Source organism: Panulirus ornatus, chromosome 46, assembly GCF_036320965.1.
Source record: "Panulirus ornatus isolate Po-2019 chromosome 46, ASM3632096v1, whole genome shotgun sequence".
NCBI classification, from domain to species: domain Eukaryota; kingdom Metazoa; phylum Arthropoda; class Malacostraca; order Decapoda; family Palinuridae; genus Panulirus; species Panulirus ornatus.
Window position 1 is genome coordinate 11,850,428 of NC_092269.1, and position 17,204 is coordinate 11,867,631.

General features: G+C 40.5%; 1 protein-coding gene across 6 annotated transcripts in view; it reads left to right on the forward strand.

Moving 5' to 3' along the window:
- The window catches only part of BRWD3 (bromodomain and WD repeat-containing protein), a 385,638-nt gene that overhangs the window by 111,761 nt on the left and 256,673 nt on the right, over positions 1 to 17,204 (forward strand). For all 6 annotated transcript variants that reach the window (XM_071688832.1, XM_071688831.1, XM_071688833.1 and 3 more), the window contains 2 exons: positions 7,084 to 7,307; positions 16,161 to 16,348. In XM_071688832.1, coding sequence (XP_071544933.1) covers positions 7,084 to 7,307; positions 16,161 to 16,348 — 412 coding nt within the window. The remainder of the gene's footprint in view (positions 1 to 7,083; positions 7,308 to 16,160; positions 16,349 to 17,204) is intronic.

The window sequence follows — 17,204 nt, forward strand, 5'->3', positions numbered from 1 at the left end:
TCTCTCTTTTTTTTTTTTGCATAGAGCACCTTTTGATTTCCAAGGTAATATTATTCAGTCTTCATGCCTGTTGTGCCAGTAGGATGTTATTTTGAATATAAGTTGGGGACCATACCCTCTACGATTTTCCAAGTGTAAATGATAATATACTTGTTCTGTCTGCACTCCAGGCAGTATGACCACTAGGATTTCAGCCATTTGCAATAATTTAGGTCCTTTACCACATTGATATGGGCTGATATGAGATCTTTGATTCTGCAATTTTGCCCACCTTGTAGGATGATGATAGGACATAACAATATTCACTTCATAAGACAATTGATACTTAGAAAGAAACCAGTAGTGGTGTTTCTTCTCTTGTCTTGAGGATCCACTGGACCCAGACTGCCTTACTTCTGCCTGTGGCTACTGTTGTTTTGTTGTGTTCATTGAACTTTAAGGCATCAGACATTATTACTCCAAGGTCTTTCATTATTTTTCAACTGGTTTATAGTAGTGCCTCTAAGCATGCTTTTCCCATTTGTTTAGTTAAAAAATTCTTTTATGTCTCTTTGTAGCCTTTCCACATCTTTTGATGTAATCTTCAAAGTTACAAAGGAATATTATGAAACTGTGGCTCATGTTTGCATCAATATCAGGTATGAGAATGAGGAACAGGAAGGGTATAAATGCCATTACTTGAGGGATTGAACTTTTCACTGTGGAGGGACTGGAGATGGTATGGTTAACAACCTTTTGTTGAGATATGTTAATTAAAAAGTCGTATATCCACCTGCCAGTTTTTTCTGATTATTCCCATCTTTCCCTTTTTGTAAGCTATAACACCATAGTAACTTGTTAAGTGCTTTTGTAAAGTCTATGTAAATCACAGAATTTTCTTTGTTTTCTGGAGCTTTATAACAGTCCCATCATATTGGTCAGGCAACTGAGAGAGGCTAGATCTTCCCACCCTTAAACTGTGTTGTTTTGGGCTATGTAGATCTTTTACTTCCAGGAGTTCTGTCAGCTTGCCGCTGAGGACTCTTTTAAAGATTTTGATGATATGCACTGTGAATGTTATCAGTCAGTAAATTTTGGGACTGCCTTGCTTTCACCTTTGAGGAGTGGGGCGATATGAATCAATTTCAGACTCTCAGGAATTATTTCAGAATCTAAATTTTTTCTCCAGAGGATATTTAGTGCACATGCTATAGGTGTCATGTGTTTCTTTATGAAGACTGAGTTCCAAGAGTACAATCCTGGGGATGAACGCATGGGTATGCTCTCAATGGTACTCTTGAAATCATGTTTTGAGGTGGTGAAATCTGTTATGTATATACTTGGGGGATTATTGTTTAGGAAGTCTGTTGGTTCTTTTATCTTTAATGTGGTTTTTGTCTTACTGAATACTGATTCATATTCCCTATTTAGAATCTCATCTCCTGGCAGTCATTAGTAAAGATACCTTCTGTTTTGAGTGGACCAGTGGAATTTGCCGTCCTGTGTTTGTGTTTGAGGACAATATGTGGTGTAGGTGGTTTGATTGAGTAAGTAATGAAAGGGTAAGAGAGATGTGTGGTAATAAAAAGAGTGTGGTTGAGTGAGAAGAAGAGGGTGTACTGAAATGGTTTGGTTACATGGAGAGAATGAGTGAGGAAAGATTGACAAAGAAGATCTATGTGTCAGAGGTGAAGGGAACGAGGAGAAGTGGGAGACCAAATTGGAGGTGGAAAGATGGAGTGAAAAAGATTTTGAGCAATTGGGGCCTGAACATACAGGAGGGTGAAAGGCATTCAAGGAATAGAGTTAATTGGAACGATGTGGTGTACCGGGGTCGAGGTGCTGTCAGTGGATTGAACTAGGGCATGTGAAGCGTCTGGGGTGAACTATGGAAAGTTTTGTGGGGCCTGGATGTGGAAAGGGAGCTGTGGTTCTGGTGCATTACACATGACAGCTGGAGACTTGAGTGTGAACGAATGTGGCCTTTGTTGTCTTTCCTTAGTGCTACCTCGCACGCGTGCATGCAGGGGGGGGGGGGGGGGTGCCATTTCATGTGTGGCTGGGTGGTGGCGAGAATGGATGGATGCAACAAGTATGAATATGTACATGTGTACATGCTTATATGTCTGTGTATGTATATGTATGTATACGTTGAAATGTATAGGTATGTATATGTGCATATGTGGGTGTTTATGTATATACATGTGTATGTGGGTGGGTTAGGCCATTCTTTTGTCTGTTTCCTTGCGCTGCCTTGCTAATGCGGGAGACAGTGACTAAGTATTAAAAAAAAATGAAAAGATATAGGTTTTCTTTGTTTTGCTGGAATTGTGGCTTCTATAGTAGGTCTGTGATTCTTTTTCCCCCTCCTGTAAAGTGTTCGTCTTCCTCGTTGTAACCTAAACCTTTTGAGCTTTCTTCTTGCTTTTATATCTGTTGCATGTTTAGAGTACAGAAGTAGTTATGTTGTTGCATGTTTGGAGTACATAAGTAGTTATGTCATTTGCACATTCCTTTCCAGTTTTGGTACATAGCGCTGTTTTCCAGTGTGTAACAGAATTCTTACTGATCACATATTTCCACTTTCCCGATTTGCCTTAATAATTGAAATAAAAGAAAGCACCTCCACTGTTATGTGTGTTCTGACGAGGTGGTTTAAGCTTCAAACTTGTTTTTATTTTGATCAGGCTGTGATCAGAATATAGGTTGTTTTAGATGGTAATGTCACATATTAGGTCCCTGTTATTAGGGGTATTATTTCATGAATGGCTTTTTTCTCATCTTTTTCCTGTTTCATATGATATTTTTTTAGTTTATGGTCCATGTCGGTTTTTTCACTTGATAGGTTTTGTTTCCTTTGCTGGGTGAGCTACAGCTTCTTTATTTGGTTTGCAGATCTTATTGCCTCATATACAGTGCTTATCTTTCTCATTCTAACCTAGCCTTTCTGTGCTTCCTTCTCGATGGCATATGTCTGTTGCATTTTACTACTAAAACTGAAATTTATTAAAGTATCTCCACTGGGGGGGATGTATGATCATTATCTTGTGGAGGCGAAGGTGAAGATATGTTGAGGTTTTCAGAAAAGAAGAGAGAATGCTGGGGTGAAGAGAGTGGTGAGAGTAAGTGAGCTTGGAAAGGAGACTTGTGTGAAGAAGTACCAGGAGAGATTGAGTGCAGATTGGAGAAAGGTGAGAGCAAATGACGTAAGGGGAGTGGGTGAGGGATGGGATGTATTTAGGGAAGCATTGATGGCTTGCGCAAAAGATGCTTGTGGCATGAGGAGCGTGGGAGATGGGCACATTAGAAAGGGTAGTGAGTGGTGGGATGAAGAAGTAAGATTATTAGTGAAAGAGAAGAGAGAGGCATTTGGACGATTTTGCTGGGAAATAGTGCAAATGACCGGAACATGTATAAAAGAAAGAGGCAAGAGGTTAAGAGAAAGGTGCAAGAGTTGAAAAAGAGGGCAAATGAGAGTTGGGTTGAGCAAGTATCATCAAATTTTAGGGAGAATAAAAAGATGTTTTGGAAGGAGGTAAATAAAGTGCGTACGACAAGAGAACAAATGGGAACATTGGTGAAGGGGGCAAATGGGAGTGAGGTGGAGTGAGTATTTTGAAGGTTCGTTGAATGTGTTTGATGATAGAGTGGGAGATGTAGAGTGTTTTGGTCGAGGTGGTGTGTGAAATGAGAGGGTCAGGGAGAATGGTTTGGTAAACAGAGAAGAGTTAGTGTATGTTTTGCCAAAGATGAAAGCCGGCATGGTGGCAGGTTTGGATGGATTGCAGTGAAATTTATTAAAAAAGGGGGTGATTTGCATTGTTAACTGGTTGGTGAGGATATTCAATATATGTATGGTTCATGGTGAAGTGCCTGAGGATTGGCGGAATGCATGTATGGTGCCAATGTACAAAGGCAAAGGGGATAAAGGTGATGTTCAAATTACAGAGGTATAAGTTTGTTGAGTATTCCTGGGAAACTATATGGGAGGGTATAGATTGAGAGGGTGAAGGCATGTACAGAGCATCAGATTGGGGAAGAGTAGTCTGGTTTCAGAAGTGGTAAAGGATGTGTGGATCAGGTGTTTGCTTTGAAGAATGTATGTGAGAAATACTTAGAAAAACAGATGGATTTGTGTGTAGCATTTATGGATGTGGAGAAGGTATATGATAGAGTTGATAGAGATGCTGTGTGGAAGGTATTAAGAGTATATGGTGTGGGAGCTAAGTTTCTAGAAGCAGTGAAAAGTTTTTATTGAGAATGTAAGGCATGTGTATGAGTAGGAAGAGAGGAAAGTGATTTGTTCTCAGTGAATGTAGGATTTTGGCAGGGATGTGTGATGTGTCCATGGTTGTTTAGTTTGTTTATGGATGGGGTTGTTAGGGAGGTGAATGCAAGAGTTTTGGAGAGAGGAGCAAGTATGCAGTCTGTTGTGGATGAGAGGGCTTGGGAAGCGAGTCTGTTGTTGTTTGCTGATGATACAGTGCTGGTGGCTGATTTGGGTGAGAAACTGCATAAGCTGGTGACTGAGTTTGGTAAAGTGTGTGAAAGAAGAAAGCTGTGAGTAAATGTGAATAAGAGCAAGGTTATTAGGTATAGTAGGGTTGAGGGACAAGTCAACTGGGAGGTTTTCATATGATACTGTGTTGTTTGCTGAGAGTGAAGAGGAGTTGCAGAAGGTTGTAAATGTGTTTTATGATGTTTGTAAGTTTAGGAGATTGAAGGTAAACGCAGGTAAAAGTATAGTAATGGTGTATGAAACGAAACAGAGTAAAAGTATAGATTTTGTAAAACCATACAAAGTAAAAGAAGAAAGTGTGCTAAATTGTGCTGTGGATATGGGGGTAAAAGACTGGAAGAAGTGAGGGAATTTTAGGAGCTGTCTTGGAGGTCAAGAATCTAGGCTGTTGAAATGAGCTATTTAAGAAGACCTTTTGTGACTAGATGGAATGAAGAAAGAAATGAAGTGTATAAGAGATGTGGTATGGCAATGAATGCAAAGGGAATGAGTTGTAGAGTGGTAGAATGGGAGAATAGTAATAGTTTGAGATGGTTGGTCATATGGAAAGAATGCAAGACTAGGAGTTTACAAGGAGAGTGTATGATAGTACAATTAAAGGGTTGGTGTGAGTGGAAGACCACCTGTGATATGGGCAAATAGGGTGGAGGAATACTGTAGGGAGAGAAACTGAGGAAGAATATGTGGAATGGTGTATGTGAGTGAGGCATGTAATGACAAGGATAAGTGGAGACTCTTGCAGTAGCCACCTCATGATGGGAGTTCCTGGAGGAAATGGGCATCAGAGAGATAGATTTCAGAGAACACATGGTGAAAATAGCTCTATCATTGATGAATGGTATGATTGAGAAGTTTTCTACAAGAAAGAGAAACCCATTGCTGAAAGTGTTTAGAGTATGTATAAGAAGCAAAATTGAGGACGTCTTGTATGGTCACCAACGAAACAATTAGAAATAAACATCGAGAGAATTCAGAAGCACTTCACAAGCAAAATCAAGAGGATGGAACATATGTACTACCAGGAAAGGCTGAAAGAACTGCAACTTTATAGCCTAGAAGGAAAAAGAGAAAGGTAATGACAATCTATGCATGGCAAAAATTGAAGGTTTAAAAGATGATGAATTAAACCTGAAAGCTTCTCAGCTAGAGGGTACAAAGTTGTTAAGTTTTCAAGAAAACCATGGAACACATTGAGAGGAAATGAGACAAAGATACATGATAGCCAACCCAGGAAGCTAGAATGATTATTCAGTGTATTGCCAAGAGAAATAAGAAATATGCATGGAACAACTACAGAAACATTTAAAGGGATATCAGTACAAGATGAACCAAGAGTTGATGGTCATATAATTCAGGTGGCAGCTGAGAAGAATAGACTTATACATCAAGTAATACATGCTGTGAGTTCTTCACACTAGCCATACTATTTTGGCTGAATTCCATGATATGTACTCTACTCTGTGGGGCTCTGTGGTCATGAACAGTTGAGCTTCCTCACCTCCCATTTCCCTGTGTTTGGATAGTTCTTTTCATTGGATGAGTCCATGTTTGGATGTTGACTGTCAAGATAGGTAGGTAAAATACCATGGGAGTTTGTTACTGCATCTCTGAAGGACTTTTTCTTTTTAACAAAGGAACTGTCTGTAGGCCAAATGTATTATGTGATAATCCATTCAACTCCCTTATTACATGCAGCTTTCATGCTTCTCTATGACAGTCATGTTCGTATAGATTAATATCACATCTTGTACACCAATGATTTATGTTTTTTTATCATTCTCTTAATATGTCCCTTTACTTTATGTTTTATATCATTCACTTGATATGTCCCTTATGATTATGTTGTTCTTCAGTAATTTTAGTGGCTTTGATTGTGTAGATCTCCTGATGCTTTGATCTTTATATGTCACACCACATTATTCAGCCTCAGTAGCAACTTCAGAAACATAAAAGAATAGAGCATAACATACATGAAAATTAGTAGCAGTCTACTTAGTAAAGAAAGAAATAAAGCTGCTGTGTTGACATATGATTATTATGGTTGCCTCTCTCAGGTTTGTCGTAGATATGATTAATGTCAAGTTGAGAAGGGTTGAGTAGAAACATATATTGGCAATGAATACACGATTTTGCCTTTATCTTAAAGTGTATTAGTTTGTTTTTTGTACATGTGGTGTGGTTGTAGGTGAGGAAGGATTGGCACTAGAGGGGAAAAAAATATTACAGTTGATTTTTTTATTGTCAGTGAAATAGGAATTATTTAATGACTGAAACAATTTTTCATGTTATATGTATAATTAGAAGGTATAACTGTCTGTAATTACCTATTTGAACTGTATGGTGAGGGAGTTGTGCACATATGGATCCCCATCTCTTGAGCATTCTATGGTTTCATACAAGTTATGAATTGTATGTAAGCTGTCTACTTTAACCATATTCTCAGTTATGTTATTCTATTCATCCACCGTACTTAAATGGTAGAAGTACTTCTTCACCTCTTTTTTAACAAATTTTTTGCTCAATTTTATGTTATGTTCATTACCTCTCTCAAAGAACTGTTTTATTTTGCAATGTTTTTTTCTCAGAATTAACCCTCCTAATGAAGATTTACGTCGTTTACAAGTAACGATGGTTGGATGGAACAGAACAGATGAATATGTCATAACTGCCAGCAATGACAAGTGGCTCCGGGTCTGGGACAGCAGCACAGGACAGCTTAAGCAGATCCTCAGAGGACATGAGGATAATTCCTATGTAATTGAAGCACATCCCCATGAGGCTAGACTTATCCTGACTGCTGCTCATGATGGTAAGAAAAGTAGATTTGGTCTTCACTTTATCTTTTCCTTTGATATTGTACCATCAGTAACTTACATCAATGTAGTGACCTTATATGTTGTGTTTATGTGTTTACAATCATGGTCTTATGTGTAATATGATTCAGCCCTGACTTTTTATCAAAATATTGTTCAACTTTGATCATCTAAGAGCCCTGATGAGGCCCAGCTGTGATCTGCAGCTTTTGGTGACTGGCCCAGAAATGTTTACCAACTAATTTAGTTTATGATGGTTTTTGGTTCATCTTTTTGATATACATGTATTTGTTCATAAATAGAGGTTCTTTGTTCTAAATACTAAATCGAACATTAACATAACCATGACAAATTGAGGTTTTTAGAAAGCTGTGAAAACCATTTATAAACATTTTTATGTAACACCTTTTTCACCATACAATGTGGAGACTTGCTGTTTGTCACATGTGAGTGAACTTATCAGCGAATGGAACCATATTAGTGGAAGTTTGCAAAAATGGGTGTGTTTGAAGGAATAGTAGTTCCAATAGGGTTGTATGGAGGAGGGTGGATGTGTTGGAAATGAAATGTTTGAGGACAATATGTGGTGTGAGGTGACTTGATTGAGTAGATAATGAAAGGGTAAGAAAAATGTGTGGAAATAAAAAGTTTGTTTGAGAGAGCAGAAGAGGGTGTTGAAATGGACATATGGAGAGAATGAGTGAGTAAAGGTAGACAAAGAGGATGTATATGTCAGAGATTGAGGGAACAAGGAGAAGTGTGAGACTAAATTGGAGATGGAAGGATGGAATGAAAAAGATTTTGAGTGATCAGGGCCTGATCATACATCCCAACCAACTTTCATCTCAACTAACTTGCCCCTCAACCCTACTGTACCTAATAACCTTGCTCTTATTCACATTTACTCCCAACTCTCTCCTTTCACACACTTTTCCAAATTCAGTAACCAACTTCTGCAATTTCTCACCTGACTCAACCACCATTGCTGTATCTTCAGCAAACAACAACTGATTCATTTCCCAGGCCCTCTCATCCCAACAGACTGCATACTTGCCCCTCTCTCCAATACTCTTGCATTTACCTCCAGAATCACCCCATCCATAAACAAATTAAACAACCATGGGCGCATCACACACCGTTCCCGCAGACTGACCTTCACTGGGAATCGGTCACTTTCATCTCTTCCTACTTGTACACATGGCTTACATCCTTGATAAAAACTGCTTCTGTCAACTTACCTCCTGCACCACTTACTCTTAAGACCTTCCACAAAGCATCTCCATCATTCCTGTCATATGCCTTCTCCAGATCCATAAATGCTACATACAAATCCATCTGCTTTTCTAAATATTTCTCACACACATTTTTCAAAGCAAACACCTAATCCACACATCCTCTACCACTTCTGAAACCACACTGCTATTCCCCAATCTGATGCTCTGTAAATGCCTTTACCCTCTCAATCAATACCCTCCCATACATTTTCCCAGGAATACTAAACAAGCTTATGCCTCTGTGGTTTGAACACTCACCTTTATCCCCTTTGCCTTTGTACGATGGCATTATGCATGCATTCCACCAATCCTCATGCACTTCACTGTGATCCATACAGACAGTGAACATCCTTACCAACCAATCAACAACACAGTCACCCCCTTTCTTAATGAATTCAATTACAGTACCACCCAAACCCTGCCGCCTTGCTGGCTTTCATCTTCCTCAAAGCTTTCACTACCTCTTCTCCCTTAACCAAAACATTCTCCTTGACCCTCTCACTTTGCACACCACCCTGACCAAAACACCCTATATATGCCACCGTGTCATGAAATGCATTCAACAAGCCTTCAGAATAGAATACCTGCTCCATCTCCTTTTCCCTTTATCATTACCTGTTACACTTACCCCATTGCCCCCCCTTTACTGATCTTCCCATTTGTTTTCTTGTCTTACACACATTATTTACCTCTTTCCAAAACATCTTTATATTCTCCCTAAAGTTTAATGATACTCTCTCACCCCAACTCTCATTTACCCTCTTTTTACCGTTGCACTTTCCTCTTGACCTCCTGCTGCTTTCATTTATATATCTCCTAGCCATTTGCCTTCCTTCCTTGTAAGTATCGTCCAACGCCTCTCTTTTCTCTTTCACAAACAACTTTACTTCTTCATCCCACTACTCACTACCCTTTCTAATCTACCCACCTCCCACCTTACTCATGCCACATGGATCTTTTGCACATTCCATCACTGCTTCCCTAAATGTATCCCATTCCTCACCCACTCCCCTCACATCATTTGCTCTCACCTTTTGCCATTCTATGCTCAATCTCTCCTGGTACTTCCTCACACAAGTCTCCTCTCCAAACTTGTCCCCAATATTTTCTCTTCTTTTTTGAAAATCTTTTCAAATCCTCACCTTTGCCTCCTACATCCATCCAGCTGCCCCACTTAGCACATTAACATCCAAAAGTCTCTCTTTTAAATGCTTATCAATAAACACGTAATCTAATAACACCCTTTGACCATCTTTCCTTCTCACATACATTTATTTCATATCTATTTATTTATTATACTTTGTCGCTGTCTCCCCTGTTAGCGAGGTAGTGCAGGAAAACAGACAAAAGAATGGCCCAACCCACCCATATACACATGTATTCCTATGAGTCCACTGGGAAAATGAAACACGATAAGTTCCCATTTTCCCAGTGGACTCATAGGAATATCTTGATCACGCGCAAAATTGTGATCCTTTCCATACACATGTTTATACATAAATGTCCACACACGCACTTATGCATACCTGTACATTTCAGTGTATACATATATACACATTTACAGACATATACTTATATATACATTTACAGACATATACATTTATACACACGTACATAATTCATACATACTGCCTTTGTTCATTCCTGTCGCCACCCCGCCACACATGGAATGACAACCCCCTCCCCCTTTGTGCGCACGAGGTAGTGCAAGGAAAAGACAACAAAGGCCACATTCATTAATGCTCAATCTCTAGCTGTCATGTATAATGCACCAAAACCACAGCTCCCTTTCCACATCCAGGCCCCACAAAACTTTCCATGGTTTACCCCAGATGCTTCACATGCCCTGGTTCAATCCATTGACAGCACATCAACCCTGGTATACCACATCGTTCCAATTCACTCTATTTCTTGCACGCCTTTCACCCTCCTGCATGTTCAGGCCCCGATTGCTCAAAATCTTTTTCACTCCATCTTTCCACCTCCAATTTAGTCTCCCACTTCTCCTCGTTCCCCCCACCTCTGCACATACATCCTCTGTCAATCTTTCCTCACTCATTCTCTCCATGTGACCAAACCATTTCAAAATGCCCTTTTCTGCTCTCTCAACCACACTCTTCTTATTACCACACATTTCTCTTCCTTTCATTACTTACTCGATCAAACCACCTCACACCACATATTGTCCTCAAACATCTCACTTCCAACACATCCCCCCTCCTCCGCACAAATCTATCTATAGCCCATGCCACGCAACCATATAGCATTGTTGGAAGCACTATTCCTTCAGACATACCCATTTTTGCTCTCTGAGATAATGTTCTTGCCTTCCACACATTTTTCAACGCTTCCAGAACTTTCACCCCCTTCCCCACCTTGTGACTCACTTCCGCTTCCATGGTTTCCTCCGCTACCAAATCCACTCCCAGATATCAATACACTTCACTTCCTCCAGTTTTTCTCCTTTCAAACTTACCTCCCAATTGACTTGTCCCTCAACCCTACTGTACCTAATAACCTTGCTCTTATTCACATTTCCTCTCACCTTTCTTCTTTCACACACTTTACCAAACTCAGTCACCAGCTTCTGCAGTTTCTCACACGAATCAGCCACCAGCGCTGTTTCACCAGCGAACAACAACTGACTCACTTTCCAAGCTCTCTCATACACAGCTGACTGCATACTTGTCCCTCTTTCCAAAACTCTTGCATTCACCCCAACAACCCCATCCATAAACAAATTAAACAACCATGGAGACATCATGCACCCCTGCCTGCAAACCGACATTCACTGAAAACCAATCAATTTCCTGTCTCCCTACTTGCACACCTGCCTTACATCCTCGATAAAAACTTTTCACTGCTTCTAAGAATGTGCCTCCTACACCATATATTCTTAATACAATCCATAGAGCATCTCTATCAACTCTTGTCATATGCCTTCTCCAGATCCATAAATGCTCCATACAAATCCATTTGCTTTTCTAAGTATTTCTCACATACATTCTTCAAAGCAAACCCCTGATCGACACATCCTCTACCACTTCTGAAACCACACTGCTCTTCCCCAGTCTGATGCTGTGTACATGCCTTCACCCTCTCAATCAGTACCCTCCCATATAATTTCCCAGGAATACTCAACAAACTTATACTTCTGATTTGAACACTCACCTTTATCCCCTTTGCCTTTGTGCAATGGCAGTATGCATGCATTCTGCCAATCCTCAGGCACCTCACCATGAGTCATACTATATTTTGCTTTGTCGCTGTCTCCTGCGTTAGTGAGGTAGCGCAAGGAAACAGATGAAAGAATGGCCCAACCCACCCTCATACACATGTATATACATACATGTCCACACACGCGAATATACATACCTGTACATCTCAATGTATACATATATATACACACACAGACATATACATATATACACATGTACATAATTCATACTGTCTGCCCTTATTCATTCCCGTCGCCACCCTGCCACACATGAAATGACAACCCCTTCCCCCCACATGCGCGCGAGATAGCGCTAGGAAAAGACAACAAAGGCCACATTCGTTCACACTCAGTCTCTAGCTGTCATGTCAAATGCACTGAAACCACAGCTCCCTTTCCACATCCAGGCCCCATACAACTTTCCATGGTTTACCCCAGACGCTTCACATGCTCTGGTTCAATCCATTGACAGCAGGTCAACCCAGGTATACCACATCATTCCAATTTACTCTATTCCTTGCATGCCTTTCACCCTCCTGCATGTTCAGGCCCCGATCACTCAAAATTTTTTTCACTCCATCTTTCCACCTCCAGTTTGGTCTCCCACCTACCTCCAATTTGGTCTCCCACCCACCTCCAATTTGGTCTCCCACTTCTCCTCGTTCCCTCCACCTCTGACACATATATCCTCTTGGTCAATCTTTCCTCACTCATTCTCTCCATTTGACCAAACCATTTCAAAACACCCTCTTCTGCTCTCTCAGTCACACTCTTTTATTACCACACAGCTCTCTTACCCTATTATTACTTACTTGATCAAACCACCTCACACCACATATTGTCCTCAGACATCTCATTTCCAGCACATCCATCTTCCTCGACACAACTCTATCCACAGCCCACGCCTTGCAACCGTATAACATTGTTGGAACCACTATTCCTTCAAATATACCCATTTTTGCTTTCTGAGATAATGTTCTTGACTTCCAAACATTCGTCAATGCTCCCAGAACTTTTGCCCCCCTTCCCCACCCTATGATTCACTTCTGCCTCTATGGTTCCATCCGCTGCCAAATCCACTCCCAGACATCTAAAACACTTCTCTTTCTCCAGTTTTTCTCCATTCAAACTTACCCCCCAATTGACTTGTCCCTCAACCCTACCGTACCTAATAACCTTGCTCTTATTCACATTTGCTCTCAGCTTTCTTCTTTCACACACCTTACCAAACTCAGTCACCAGCTCTGCAGTTTCTCACGTGAATCAGCCACCAGCGCTGTATCATCAGCGAACAACAACTGACTCACTTTCCAAGCTCTCTCATCCACAACAGACTGCATACTTGCCCCTCTTTCCAAAACTCTCGCATTCACCTCCCTAACAACCCCATCCATAAACAAGTTAAACAACCATGGAGAAATCACACACCCCTGTTGCAAACCTGCATTCACTGAGAACCAATCACTTTCCTCTCTTCTTTCACGTACACATGCCTTACATCCTCGATAAAAACTTTTCACTTCTAACAACTTGCCTCCCACACCATATATTCTTAATACCTTCCACAGAGCATCTTTATCAACTCTCTCATATGCCTTCTCCAGATCCATAAATGCTACATACAAATCTATTTGCTTTTCTAAGTATTTCTCACATACAGTCTTCAAAACAAACACCTGATCCACACATCCTTTACCACTTCTGAAACCACACTGCTCTTCCCCAATCTGATGCTCTGTACATGCCTTCACCCTCTCTATCAATATGCTCCCATTTAATTTCCCAGGAATACTCAACAAACTTATACCTCTGTAATTTGAGCACTCATTCTTATCCCCTTTGCCTTTGTACAATGGCACTATGCAAGCATTCAGCTAATCCTCAGGCACCTCACCATGAGTCATACATACATTGAATAACCTTACCAACCAGTCAACAACACAGTCACCCCCTTTTTCAATAAATTCCACTGCAATAGCATCCAAACCCGCTGCCTCGCCAGCTTTCATCTTCTGCAAAGTTTTTACTACCTCTTCTCTGTTTACCAAATCATTCTCCCTAACCTTCTCACTTCACACACCACTTTGACAAAAACACCCTATATCTGCCCCTCTATCATCAAACACATTCAACAAACCTTCAAAATACCCACTCCATCTACTTCTCACATCACCACTGCTTGTTATCACCTCCCCATTAGCCCCCTTCACCGATGTTCCCATTTGTTCTCTTGTCTTACGCACTTTATTTACCTCATTCCAAAACATCTTTTTATTCTCCCTAGAATTTAATGATACTCTCTCACCCCAACTCTCATTTCCCCTCTTTTTCACCTCTTGCACCTTTCTCTTGACCTCCTGCCTCTTTCTTTTATACATCTCCCAGTCATTTGCACTATTTCCCTGCAAAACTCGTCCAAATGCCTCTCTCTTCTCTTTCACTAATAATCTTACTTCTTCAACCCACCACTCACTACCCTTTCTAATCTGCCCACCTCCCACACTTCTCATGCCACAAGCATCTGTGCAAGCCATCACTGCCTCTCTAAACACATGCCATTCCCCCCCCACTCCCTTTATGTCCTTTGTTCTCACCTTTTTCCATTCTGCACTCAGTCTCTGCTGTTACTTCCTCACATAAGTTTCCTTCCCAAGCTCACCTACTCTCACCACTCTCTTCACCCCAAAATTCTCTCTTCTTTTCTGAAAATCTCTACAAATCTTCACCTTCGCCTCCACAAGATAAGGATCAGACATTCCTTCAGTTGTACCTCTCAGCACATTAACATCCAAAAGTACCTCTTTCACATGCCTATCAATTAACACTTAATCCAGTAGTGCTCTAATCCAGTAGTGCTGTCTGGCCAACTCTCCTATTTACATGCGTATACTTATGTTTATCTCTCTTTTTAAACTGGGTATTCCCAAGCACCATTCCTTTATCAGCACACAAATCTTCAAGCTTTTCACCGTTTCCATTTACAACACTGAACACCCATGTACACCAATTATTCCCTCAACTGCCACATTACTCACCTTTGTATTCAAATCACCCATCACTATAACCTGGTCTCATGCATCAAAACTACTAACACACTCACTCAGCTGCTCCCAAAACTCTTGCCTCTCATGATCTTTCTTCTCATGACCAGGTGCATGTGCACCAGTAATCACCCATCTCTCTCCATCCACTTTCAGTTTTACCCATATCAATTTAGAGTTTACTTTTTTACACTCTCACATACATATACTTATGTATATCCCTCTTTTTAAACCAGGTATTCCCAATCACCAATCTTTTTTCAGCGCTCAAATACACAAGCTCTACACCATTTCCATTCAAAACACTGAATATCCCATGTACACCAATTATGCCTTCAATAGTCAAATTACTCGCCTTCACATTTAAATCACCCATCACTAATACCCAGTCTCGTGCACCAAAGTTGCTGACACACTTTTTCAGCTGTTCCCAAAACACTTGCTTCTCATGATCTTTCTTCTCGTGACCAAGGGCATAAGCACCAATAATCACCCATCTCCATCCACTTTCAGTTTTACCCACATCAATTTAGAATTTACTCTCTTATTCTCTATCCCTCACTCCCACAGCTCCTGCTTTAGGAATAGTGCTACTTCTTTTGTCCTCTCACCATCCCCTGACTTTACTAAGACTTTTCCAAACCATTCTTCCCCTTTACTCTTGAGCTTTGTTTCACTCAGAACCAGAACATTTAGGTTTCTTTCCTCACACATGCTACCTATCTTCTCTTTTCTTTTCATCTTGGTTACATCCAGTTGCATTCAAACACCCCAATCTAAGCCTTTGAGGAGGATGAGCACTCCTTGCTTGACTCCTTTTTTTATCCTCTTTTAGAAATTGAAATACAAGAAGGGGAGGGTTTCCAGCCCCCACCCCTTCCCCCTTTAGTTGCTTTCTATGACACACAGGGAATACATGGGAAGTATTCTTCCTCCCTCATTCCCAGGGATATATATATCTTGAATGGATGAAAAATTTTGGGTGAATGCTGATGAAGACCAGGGTTCTGTACTCTGAACAAACAGCCACAACTGCAAGAATATAACACTGGCAAATACAGCCGGACTTAAGGAGCACACAAGTCTTTCCTCTTGGGCCTACATGTCTCTTTCTCTCTCTATGTTTGTCTTTTTGTATAAGAATGTGTATGCCTACATCCTAATGTATACATGTATATTTATATCATTGGCTCAATTGAAGTTCATTTTTATATAAGATTATATAGTGGTCTTGTGTTATGAAGCCAGTTTTTAGTTTTAAGTATCCTAAGATTTTTACGTATACCTCCTTTCATGAAGCCTCATTATTATCAACAGGTCAGTTGATGATCTGGGACATTTTAACGGGCACCATGGTCTGGAGTTTCAAGAACACCATTGAAGGTCAGGGATATGGGGCACTTTTTGATGCCAAATGGTCCCCAGATGGCTTTAAGATAGCTACCACAGACTCTCATGGCCACCTAATACTCTTTGGAATTGGACACAATGAAAAATTCAAGCAGGTAACTTTTTTTAGTACTGTAGTGAGCTTTGTTTTTCATGAAAGTTGTAATTAAGGTTTATTTTTTTCTTATTCATTGATTACTACTTAAGTCATATTTAGACTGCCAGTGGTGAAGAAGAAAAAGAGTGTTAGAAGGTGAATCTCCCAGAAAATGGTGATGATAGGAGGGAAAAGAGTGTTCAGTATTATGCACCATATAAAGTTTTTTTTATCCGTGTGGTTAGGGGAGAAAGAATACTTCCCACACATTCTCTGCATTTCGTAGGTGACTAAAAGGGGAGGGAGCGGGGGGCTGGAAATCCTCCCCTCTGTTTTTTTTAATTTTTCAAAAGAGGAACAGAGAAGGGAGCCAAGTGAGGATATTCCCTCAAAGGCTCAGTCCTCTGTTCTTATTGCTACCGTGCTAATGTGGGAAATGGTGAATAGTATGAAAAAGAATCAGAAGTTTTTATCAAGTGTGTAAGGCATGTGTGAGAGTTGGAGGAGAGGAGAGTGAATGGCTCGAAGTGAAGGTCGGTCTGTAGCATAGGTATGTGATGTCACCATGATTGTTTAATTTGTTTATTGGTGGGGTTGTAGGGGAAGTAGATGGTAGGCTTGGAGAGATGGGCGATTAAAGTCTGTAGAGGATGAGAGAACCTGGGAAGTGAGTCAGATGTTTGCTGTTGATACAGCTGTGGTGGTAGATTCTAAGTGAGAAACTGCAGAAGTTCGTGTTGAGTTTGGAAGAATATTTGAAGGGAGGAAGTTGAAAGTAAATGGGAATAAAAGCAAACTTATTAAGTTTAGCGTGGTTGAGGGATAGGTTCGTTGGGGTGAATTTGAATAGAGAAAGATTAGAGGAAATGAAGTGT